Genomic DNA, 12016 nt, shown 5'->3' on the forward strand with positions numbered 1-12016 from the left:
TTGCTCCATAGCTGGAGAGCCTCCATCACGAGCCCGAACATCAAATTCATAGTAATTCTCACTCTCAAAGTCTAGGGGCCCCTGAAGCGTAAGCTTTCCAGTAGTGGGGTGCAGGCTAAAGAGGTTTCTCACATGATCAGGGGTGTGACCACTGAAAGAAAAAGTGACATTACCACTGGGACCCAGGTCCGGGTCAGAGGCATTGAGCTGGATAAGCAGCATGCCGGCCGGCGCGCTCTCCAACACACTAATCCTGTAGCTGGATTGCTGGAAGGCTGGGGCGTTGTCGTTCACATCCAGCACTGATACTCGGAGTTCTGCCGTGCCAGACCTCGGGGGGTTCCCTCCATCCATGGCAGTCAGCACCAGGCGGTAATCTGATTGCTTCTCCCGATCCAAAGGCTTTTCCAGGAGCAGCTCTGGGACCAGGCTGCCATCGCTGCGCTTCTTGACATCCAGTGCAAAGTGTTCATTGGAGCTTAGTCTATAGCTGCTGATGGAGTTGCTCCCCACATCTGCATCCTGAGCCTTTTCCAAGGGGAAACGCTGTCCTGGAGGAGCTGCCTCTCCAATTTCCAAGTCTAGCTGCTGCCGAGGAAATCGGGGGGCGTGATCATTCACATCTACGATTTCTACCTCTGCTCGGTACATTTCCAAAGGCCCTTCGGTTACAAACTCCAGGGGGACGATGCAGCTGGCACTGAGCCCACACAGTGCCTCTCGATCGATTGGACTCTTGATGAGCAGGGCTCCGCTGTCCAAATCCACGCGGAAGTGTCTTTGGTTCACCTCTCCAGCGACCTGCAGCCTGCGAGCTGACAGACTCTCTGTATCCAGCAGGAAATCTTGGGCGACATTCCCTACAAAAGTCCCTTCCTGTGACTCCTCTGGGACCGGGTAGCGGATCTGCCCAAAAACGTAACCCAGGTGGCAAAAGAGGAACAAAAGGGTAGCCCCCCTGCAGATTTCTACCCAGCCTCTCACCTTGCGGAGCATTGCTGCCGCCTGCTAGTTCTCTACCTGGTCCTGAGAAGTGGAAGAAGCCGACCCGCCCCAAACGGCCACAGCAGCTGGAAACACCTATCTCCCTTTCCCCGCGCCAGCTCTGGCGCGGCTGGGCTGGCGCTGCAAGGGTTACGCGCCGTTTTTTGCTGGTGGCGGGGTAGATTTGTCTGCCTTCCACCACCCGATTGGCAGACAGTGGCTCCTGGGCTCAGCCAATAGGCTGAGCAGAGAACATCCCAATAGCAGCAGGGTTAATGTGTCGCAGCATTGGAGGAAAAAACACACACACACATCAAAAAAACAAGAAACCCACCTATTTTTTCACCTTCCTCCTGCCTAACAGCATTTGTTTCCATGGGTTAGTACCTCTACAGAGAGGCAGACAACATATATGTAGATTTTTTCTTTTTCCCTAATACACCAACTTCCCCTGCCCCTTTTCGGCGGGGAAAACAGCGACAGCCAGAGCCCTAGCAACCTGCAGCCCAGAGAGCCAGTAGCCATTTGACACTGGTCACTTTGTTCAAGCCAGTGTTGTCATTCAGCAATATTCTAAATGAGTAGCTTCTGTCTCAGTCTGATTGTATTAGAGTAACAGCTAATTAGAAGCATTGCCATATACTCAAAACTCTGCCCCTCTGCAGATTGTTCTGAAATGTATCCATCTCTTTGCAGATAAGGCTTACCCATTAATGTAGACAATTAAATTTATGCAGTACACATTTTTGGTGTAACAGGAGGTGCAGCAGAAACCAAACCCCTCTTATTCAGACACTTGCTAGTGATATACTAAATTATCATTCACTGATTTCAAGGACAGTATGGAAGGAGATGAAGCAAGGTAGAGGAAGCCAGGAGAGGGAGATGTTCCAAATCAGGAAAGAATCAGTGTGTCTGGGAGGCGCTAAAGACTAGATCTCATTACCTGGCAGAATGCTAATGTTCACAGATTTAATAGCTTCCTTGAATGATTGAGATCAGCTACCAACAGCATTGTGCCGACAAATCCCCTTTATTTGACACCATGGTATGCTTGATATGTTGTTAATTACCAACAGAGACTGTTTCAAAAGAGCAAGCTTTTCACTTAGCCCCAGGGAACCTCTTGGAGCTGAAGACTTGATCTCACTCCACCCTCACCCCGATCCAGATCTTCCCAGGAGCCTGGATACCACCTTGCACAAACGCAGAAACACAGCAAACTCTAATCCAAGTGGCAAACACACCGGAATGCAAAGAGGAAAATCCAGCCTGTTCTGGACATGAGATTTCTTAGCTCATCTGAATCCTCACCTAGATTACCACTGGCTGCCAAAACCAGTGGCAAAACTTGGGGTTCTTATGTTCCCCAGATTTTTTCCAAACCCTTCATCTTTAGGAATATCTTTTTGACTGTGGTGAGGCCAGCAACCAATATTCTGGTCTCAAGGGGAGGGATGTGGCTTTCTGTGTTCTTATGCCAGGATTCACTATCTCAGTGAATGACACCATCATCCACCGGGCTGCCTCAGTCAGAATGAGGGAGGGGCGAGAAGGGCCATCCTTGACTCATTCCTCTCCTGATGCCCTATATCATGTAATCAACAAGTCCTGATGATTTTCCTATAGTCATCTCCCTCCATCTATACTGCCACTGTGGTGGTTCAAGCATTTATCAATCTTCTCCTCAAATATTGTAATAGTCTTCAACTGTTCTCTTTGTCTCCAGTCCCAATATCCCCAATCCATTTCACTTATGGCTGCCAGAATAATCTCTCTAAAACAAACAAAAAAACCCTGATAACATCATATGTATGTCAGTTCAAAATTCTGCAATGACTATCATCTGTACACAATAAAATAAAAAGTCCTTGGCCTGGCCTAAACTCAAGATCTAATTCCTGCCTACTGGCTTCGCTTTCTGTCTTGCAAAGACTGTCTGTTTTACAAACATACTTTAAGGTTCAGCAATAATGAACTATCCTTATCCCTCTGCATGGAATTTCCTCCAAGGGCCCCTCCCTGCCCCCCTTTCCGCTTTACTATTTGACAAACTACTACTCAACCTTTAGTTCTCAGCTTAAGCATCACCACCTCTATGAAGTCTTCCTGATTTCCCCAGGCTGGCTTAGGTGTTTCGTTCCCTTTGCTCCCATTGCTTCTTGTATTATGCAAATCTCCATTATCATTTTTTTTTGCATGTCTGTCTCCTATGGTACTTTGTGTACCATAATGGCAGGGACTGTGTCTTTTCATCTTTTAAAATGTCTGGCACATAGGGATGCCCAATAAATGATGAATTATTGATATTATTATTTATTAGTTCAACAAATATTTACTGAATACTTGTACTTTATAAGAGTACTTTATATTGAGTACAAACACTTTATATGCATTACTTTTCACTCTCACGACAATTTTGAAAGGAGGTATTATCTTTATTTTATAGATGAGGAAACTGGAGTTCAAAGAGGTTAAGAGGCTTGTCTAAAGCTAAACAACTAGTCTGTGCAGTACTAGAACCACCCCACTCAACCCCTGATCTGTCTGGAAAGAAACAAAGCCACTTTCTGTAACATCTTAAATGCTCTTTCTACCCGTTTGTTATCCCTATAACCATAAACTTGCCCTTTACTAATGCCAGGAATTAGACATCCTATAGGTCTCAATTCCTTATATTTGTAAGTTCACACCAAAACAAACAGGCACAGTCTGTATTTCTAGAATTGGAGCATCATAAAGCCTTAATCTTACATATCCTTGACTTGACCTTTTTATGCCAGGAAGGTGATTCTCCCATCTCTAGATTTTTTAAACAGCTTTACTGAGATGTAAATTACACACCATACAATTCATCCATTTAAAGTATACAATTCAGGGGCCGGCCCCGTGGCTTAGTGGTTAGGTGCGCGCGCTCCCCTGCTGGCAGCCCGGGTTCGGATCCCGGACGCGCACTGACACACCGCTTCTCCCGCCATGCTGAGGCCGCGTCCCACATACAGCAACTAGAAGGATGTGCAGCTATGACATACAACTATCTACTGGGGCTTTGGGGGAAAAATAAATAAATAAAATTATTAAAAAAAATAAAGTAGGGCCGGCCCCGTGGCTTGGTGGTTAAGTGCGCGCGCTCCGATGCTGGTGGCCCGGGTTCGGATCCCAGGTGCGCACCGAGGCACCACTTCTCCGTCCATCCTGAGGCCGAGTCCCACATACAGCAACTAGAAGGATGTGCAGCTATGACATACAACTATCTACTGGGGCTTTGGGGGGAAAAATAAATAAATAAAATCTTTAAAAAAAAAATAAAGTATACAATTCAATCGTTTTTAGTATATTAGTATATACTAAAATGATGCAACCATCACCACAATCTAATTATAGAAAGTTGTTGTCACTCCCCCTCTAAAGAAATCCCATACCCATTGCCCAGCTCTAGATTTTTAAAGAACAGCTGCCCAAGTGCTAGTAGTTTAGGAAGATTTTCTCTTTAAATGATTGAAATATTATCTTATGTCTCCCCTACAATGCTCTTCTAGATCTATTCTATGTAATGTTTTAAGGTTGGGAAATAACATCACAGAATTTTTTTAAGTTCAGCCTGGCCCAATAATGCTGGCTCCTGGTTCTGTGAACACCAGAATAATACTTTACTTCATAAATATGCTAATTGTTAGACTGGTAGGTTCTAGGGCAGTGGTTTTCAAACTTGTCTGCACATTGGAATCACTTGGGGACCTTCAAAAAATACTGATGCCTGTGTCCCACCCCCAGAGATTATGCTCTAATTGGTCTGGTATGTGGCCTGGGCTTCAGAATTTCTAAAAGGTCCCCAGGTAATTCTAGTGTGTAACCAAGTTTGAGAGCATTGGTCTAGAGAAAATGCCAGTTGTTTTCCAGTCTGACCAGAGAGCAGCAGCTGCTTCTCTCTGGCTTTCATCCTTCCTTAGCCTTTCCATATAATGCCTCTACTTTGTCATCTTTGGTGTCTCCAGATTTGCTCATTTCCAAGGTGTATTTAAGATTTGGGGTGGGTAAAGACTAATAAAAATAATAATAGTAAGAATTTAACACTTATGATACACCAGGCACTGTGCATACATTATATCATGCACTAATCTTATAAAACATTTTTCATTCCCTTTTTGCATCTGAGAAATGGGCTTAGAAAGGAGACTAATTTGGCCAAAGAGTTGGTAAGTGGTGGAGCCTCATTTGTCTAACTGTCGAATCTAAGGGTTGGTAGCAATAATACACTTATTAATAACAAAATAACGATGGTTCTCCCATAATTGGAAGTGTTTGTAAGTTTCACTCCAAGACAAAGGCATTGCAGTCACTTGCACACCATCCTGAATGAGTGAAAGCTTTACCTTTCTCAAGATATGAATTTACCTACATTTCACATTAGTGTATACCTAAGAAAAATAATGCTGGAAGGATAGGGAATAAAACTGGGGGTACAAAAGAACTTTCATTTTGTATTTTATGTTCTTTTTAGATTGTCTGAATTTATTTTCAAAATAAGTGATTACTTTTATAATTAATGGTGGTTATCTTTGGATTTGGGGATTATAGTTTTAATTTTTTCTTTATACTTTTATGCATTTAAAAAATTTTCTATAATACACATGCATTACTGTTATAAAAATATTTTGTAAGTAGTGTGCACATCATTCCCAGTAGTGTGCTTGAAATAAAATTTAAAGGACACCTAAAATTTTATTTCTTTCATAGAAAATCATCTGAGAATGAGGTACAGGATTTGTGTAGGCAAAGGAAAATTATCAGCAAACCATTAGTTTTAATGCAGATGTAGCAATCGTTTGCAAGATGGACAAATGAGGCAGTTTTTATATTCCTAGCGGCTGCCACTGGTTAGAGGTATCCAGCAGTTTGTTCCCAATGCAAATGACACCAAGCTAAGCTCTGAGTGCTAGGATCTTAAGCTTAAAGGCCCTTTAGCAAGATTGGTTAGTTGTGATGGCGACTGCTGAGGGTGTGAATTGCATCCACAGATGAGTCAATTAACTCCACACTGTGTGGAACTACAAACCACACTCTAGCCGGGCCTTCTCCCTCACAAAGGCACAATGTTTGTTCTAGGAAGGGCCAGGTGACAATGTAGATGCATCATTAGAGAAACATTTTCATCACTAAAAAACGGCTCATACCTCCCAGAACATGGTGCAGGAATCAAAAAGCATTAATATCATTATGGGATGACTTGCTAACCCTTACCTGTCCGGGAGGGGAGCTCTCTGCACCCAACACTTGCCTATAGAACACCGGATCGCAGCTCCGCAGCGTGTTCTGGCGGCTGGCCAGTGGGCTGGCGGCACCAGGTTTCTTCAGCAGCGGGTCGCTGCGGCGCGAGTCAGTGGTGAGGTACACCTGGTGGTACAGGTGCGGCGACATCAGGCCGCCCCGCACAGCGTCTGCGTGCAGAGAGGGCCCTGGTGTTCGGTACAAGGAGCTCACAGGAGCTCGGTACAGGTCTCTGGACTGTTTCCACTTGTAAACTTTGAATATGATCACTCCCAATACTGTGACTGCGAACCCCACCGAGACCAGGATTAGAGAGAGAAGTAGATAAAAGGTGAGATTTTTATTTTGCTCGAGAGGGGCACGGCCGGAGGGGAACTCGGCCCGGGCTTCAGGAGTTTCCTCGGTTACTGAAACAGTCAGGGTCGCGGTGGTGGACAGCGAAGGCTCCCCATTGTCTTTGATCAAGACCGTGAGAGTCTGCCTGGGCGAATCTGTGTCCTGGACTGGGCGGGCAGTGCTGACTTGACCCGTGTGAAGCCCCACGGCAAAAAGGCTCTGGTTGGGGGCTCCCAAGAGGCTGTAGGAGAGCCAGGCGTTGTGCCCCGCATCTGGGTCCCAGCCTACGACCCGCGTGACCACGTGGCCAGCAGCCGTACCTCGAGGCAGCATCTCCACCGAGCTCCCGCCAGGCCGGGGATATAGGACCTGGGGGGCGTTGTCATTGCGATCAGTGACAAATATGTTTACACTGATGTTGGTGGTCAAGACCGGAGTGCCCCCATCGCTGATATGAGCTGTTAATTCGAACTCCCGCCGATCCTCATAGTCCAGGGGCACTAAGGACGACACGACGCCACTGTCACGATTTATCGTGAAGTAGCGACCCACTAGCCCGGTTTCAGCTCCTTGCTCCAAGAGAAAGAAGGCAAGGCGAGCATTCTGCGGGGCGTCGGGATCCCAGACACTTAGATTTAGTATTGGAACCCCGGGGAGATTATTTTCCTCAACGTAAACGTCATAGGAAGATTGGGAAGACTGCGGAGGGTTGTCGTTGATGTCGGACACTTGCACCCGCACTGTCGTTAGGGCTGAGAGGGAAGGGGCTCCCGAGTCTCGAGCCGTGATGCTGAGGTTGTATTCTGGCACAGTCTCCCGATCCAGGGCTGCGCTGGTTTTCAAAGTAAAGTAATTCTTGAGAGAAGAAGTAAGGCTGAAGGGGAGACCTGGTGGAACCTCGCAAGTCACCAGCCCGTTCTCCCCAGCATCCAGATCGGTCACACTGAGCAAAGCGATGACAGTTCCTAGAGGGGCATCCTCGGGGACTGGGCTGTACACGGAGGTGACTGTGATCTCTGGGGCATTGTCATTCACGTCCACAACCTCTACCAAAACTTTGCAATGTGCTCCTTCGGGATTGGCGCCCTTGTCTTTGGCCTGTATATAAATCTCGTGGAGTTTCGTGTCTTCGAAATCCAGTCGACCCTTGATCGTCAGCACTCCGGTTACAAGGTCTAAGGAGAATAGTTCCCGCACCCCGGCGCGGTTGTGGCTACCGAAGGAATAAATGATTTCACCGTTGGGGCCTTCATCCAGATCCATTGCGCGGACTTGCACCACGCGAGTGCCGGGGGGTGCATCCTCCAGGACGCGCGCCCGGTACAAGGACTGGTTGAAGGCGGGCGCATTGTCATTCGCGTCCAGCACAGTGATGCGAATAGGAAGCCTGGCGGAGCGAGCCGGGGTTCCTCCGTCCAGCGCCGCCAGCACCAACTGGAGACTTGGCTCTCGCTCCCGGTCCAGGGCGCGCTCCAGCACCAGCTCCGCGTACTTGGTGCTGTCCTCCCGCGTCTGCACGCGAAGCGCAAAGTACTCGTTTCGGCTCAGCTCGTAGGTTTGTAAAGAGTTGCTTCCCACATCCGGATCGTGCGCGCTCTCGAGCGGAAAGCGCGTGCCCGGCGCCACGGCCTCGCTAATCTCCAATTTCATTTCCCGGGTAGGGAAAGCGGGATTGTTGTCGTTGATATCCTGGATCACCACTTCCGCGCTGAACAGCTCTAGCGGGCTCTCCACTACCAACTCCAGAGTTACCGTGCAGGAGGGCAGTGTCCCACAAAGCTCCTCTCGATCCAGACGGTCGTTCACGAACATCTCTCCGGTCTCCCGGTTCACCTCAAAGAATCTTCGGCTAGCTCCGGACACCACCCGGAGCCTGCGGGCTGACAGGCTTCCGAGGTCCAAGCCAAGGTCCGTGACCACGTTGCCCACCGTGGAACCCTTCTCTCTTTCCTCCAGGATCTCATAGCGAATGACGGCGGCAGCCTTGTGCAAGGCACTAAGCAGAAGCAAAACTCCCACCACTCTCCCGGTGCTTACCAGTCCGCTCCTCCAGGCCTCTGGGACCATCTCACTCAAACGCAGTTTCTCGTAGCGGGGTCCAGATCGTCCCGGCTTTTTCGCTGAGAAACTTTCAGCGGGTTAGCGCTTGGGCGCTGGGCGCCGAGTCGGACATGGCTTTCTGGATGCCGTTGATTTGCTCGCCGGCTGTTCGGTCTCTGCCTCATCCCGGGGCGCCGAGAGGGGACGGGCCGGGGCCAGATCTCCAGCGTCTTCATTGGCCGACAGCGGCACGCAGAGTCCCAGCCAATAACTGCACGAAGAATGCGCTAGCGCCGGGCTCTCTGAGCGGGACAAGCGCTAGCGCCAGGAACTTCACTTTCCTTTGGCTTCCTTCCAGAGTTTAAGGCCGGCCGAAGCGCCTTGGCAGTATCCCTAGATCGGAAACCCACCTTAGCCTGGAAAGCCTGGAAAGCAGGGCGATAGAAGCTGACGGTTCTGCGAGTCTTCAAGCCAAGCCAAGGTCTATTAAACACTTGAATGGCTTTCTTCAATCGCAAGAAAGGGGATCAGACCAAACTGAAAACGACACGACGTTGTCTCGAGAAACACTAACATCCTTGATTTGTTGGAGGACTGGGTAAAACCTACCTAGCCGGGCTCTACTTATAAGGAGGCATTTAGCATTTCTGTGGAGATGTTAATAATTTCAGTTTTATCCCTTACCAAATGAGGATGTAGAATTCCCTATCACTTCATCAGTAGTGAAAATCAACAGGAGCTCTTTGGTTTAATTCTGTTTTATGAAATTAAAAATACAATTCATGTTTCTTTTACAACTGGATGTTGTTTTTAGCTCTCATTGCTTAAGAACCAGGGGCAATGTTAAATTTTCCTACCCTGTCTTTCCCAGAGAGCATGATCTCAAATCATAAAGCATAATCTCATCTGTTTCCTTTTATTTAATCAATCATTTCCCAAGATCTTGGATTCATATGCCACAAAGAGAAGTTGCATCGCTAATAAGGGGGATAACATCCCCCTTCCTCCCTCCACAAAAGAAAGGAAAAGAAAAAGAAAAAACAAAACAGGCCTATTTACCACCTGGGACCTTTATAAAATGATTGAGATATGGCAGAAATACAAAGCCTTTAGCCATAGAATAAAGAGCCTTGAGTTTTCTGCATTTAGGATTGTAGTCACCAAACAAAACAGCATTGATTAGGATAACGAATAAGAGAGTCTGCTATGAAATAAGTCAGAGCTGAGTTGTACATCCTTGGACAAGAAACTACCCTCTGAGGGTTCCTGGGTTCCTATCCTACTAAATGAATAAGGCAGGTCAAAGACCTGGCACAGAGTAAGCCTCAGTTAATTATGCAAATCACACCATTAGATACTAGATATAAAATTTTAGAGCCTCATACTATTTCTGTGTATTTGTCTTGGGCATCAATTTGATTGCGTATAGTCCTTTCTGAAGTGTAACTGAATCTTGCGGCAAGGAGGTAGGCAGCTAGGTTAGTTAGGAAGATAGGAAGTAAGTATATATAGGATATTTATTGAAAAGATGAAAAGCCATATTTGGTCTGTCTTCCCATGTCCTCAATACTTTAATTCATCTCTTAAAACCCCCCGTTTAAAAATACTCAAGTTTAACAATTGGCCAGACCACCAAGAAGGCTGATAGGTATTAGAAGATAGAATACATTCTATAGAATATATGTAGAATTTAGAGAATAGAATATAGCCCAGTTACTTGTTACTCAAAGTATGAGCCAAGCACCAATGGCATAGGTAGCACCTGGGAACTTATTAGAAATGCAGAAACACGCCAATCCAGACCTACCGAACCAGAATTTGCATTTTAACAAAATACCTGGTGATCTGAATGTACATTAAAATTTGAGAAGCATTGATCCAGTGGGTTATTCAGAGATATACTGATTTATCAATCATTTTTTCTCCATTTACCATCACTTAATTGACAACCTGGTTTTTGAAAACTAGCTTTTAGAAGTTGAAGTAGTTTTCCCATTAGTAATAGAGCCCATAGTTTTCCTAAGGCCTCTTCATAAGCCAGCAGAACCCTCTTGGATCCACTGTCCACAGTAGCCAGAGGGATCTTAAAATTTTAATTTGATCATATGATTCTCCAGCTCAAAACTCCTCAGTAACATCTTACTGCTTTTGAAATAAAATTCTAACTCCTTTGCATAGTATCCAAGTTCTCATGCCTTCTCCCTCACTCGATATTCCATTTATACTGCGTTCAGTGTGGTCATCAGCCAAGATCTTTTGTGCCTCAGGGCCTTCATGCAGGCTGCTCCTCTCCTAGGAAGGCTTCTTTCCCTTCCCTCCCTTTGCCTTGCTAATTTCTACAAATCTTTCTGGTCTCAATTTAAATGTTACTTCCTAATAGGAGTCTTCCATTAGGGCCCAGTTAAAACCAGGATCCTTGTTATGCTCTCTCAGGGCACCTTATATTTTCCTTTGTTGAACCCAGCACTATTTAAAATTTTATAATTACATTTTTGCTTAAGCATAGTATCTGTCTCTCCCCCTAAAAAAAAGCTGCAGGAGGGCAGAGACCGTGCCTGTTTTGATGATGACTTGTAATCTCGGAGTCTAGTACAGTAGGCACTTAATGCTTTTTTTCCTCCCAGCTTTATTGAAGTATACTTGACAAATAAAATTGTATAAATTTAAGGTGTACAATGTGATGATTTAATATATGTATATATTGTGAAACGATTACCACAATATACTTAAGACATCCATCACTTCACCAACTTTTTTTTTTTTGTGGTGAGAACATTTAAGATCTACTGTCTTAGCAAATTTCAAGTATACACTACAGTACTGTTAACTATAGTCACCATGCTGTACATCAGAGTCCCAGAACTTATTCATCTTATAACTGAAAGTTTGTACCCTTTGACCAACATCTTCCTGTATTTAACACTTCTTAATACAGCAGTCGTCATGCTGATGGCATAGTAAGCATAAAATGCACTAAAGACTATATATATTCATTTGTGTGCATCCATTTTCCCTAGAGGTAAGCATTTTTGGAAGATACAGTAACTCTTTCAAGCTACCAGTGGACCTAATGAAACTAGTTCTTAACCTAATGATTTGAGAGAGAAAACACAGTTTGCCAAAGAGCCAAGTAAGGTGTGGTAACACAACTCACACTGGAGAAAAAACACAGATGGCATAACTTCCCGTGTCACCCATATCCAGGGGAAATAGAAGCACCGGTGTACAGCATCAATACAATTTTCTAGTCTCTATCTTCTTTTCTCTGTTTTATAATTTCAAGAGAACTTCTGATCAATGAGATGCAGCAAATATAATTTTAAAATAGAAAGTAAATATATTATAGTGGTCAAGAGTGAGAGGCCTAGTGTCTAAAAGACTCAAGTTC

The 12016-nt window shown here is 45.5% G+C and overlaps 1 protein-coding gene across 15 annotated transcripts in view; it reads right to left on the bottom strand.

The window, feature by feature from the left end:
• LOC101404335 (protocadherin gamma-C3) overlaps positions 1 to 12016 on the bottom strand; it is a 145117-nt gene that overhangs the window by 24771 nt on the left and 108330 nt on the right. The window contains exon 1 of one of the 15 annotated variants that reach the window (XM_014795108.2): positions 6226 to 10318. The exons of the other annotated variants lie outside the window; for them this stretch is intronic. Within the exon in view, the coding sequence (XP_014650594.1) occupies positions 6226 to 8655 (2430 nt within the window). The 5' untranslated portion in view covers positions 8656 to 10318. Of the gene's footprint in view, positions 1 to 6225; positions 10319 to 12016 lie in introns of those variants that run through there. 15 annotated transcript variants of the gene reach the window in all.

The sequence above is a fragment of the Ceratotherium simum genome, chromosome 4, assembly GCF_057802395.1.
Source record: "Ceratotherium simum simum isolate JZ-2026a chromosome 4, ASM5780239v1, whole genome shotgun sequence".
Taxonomy (NCBI): Eukaryota; Metazoa; Chordata; class Mammalia; order Perissodactyla; family Rhinocerotidae; genus Ceratotherium; species Ceratotherium simum.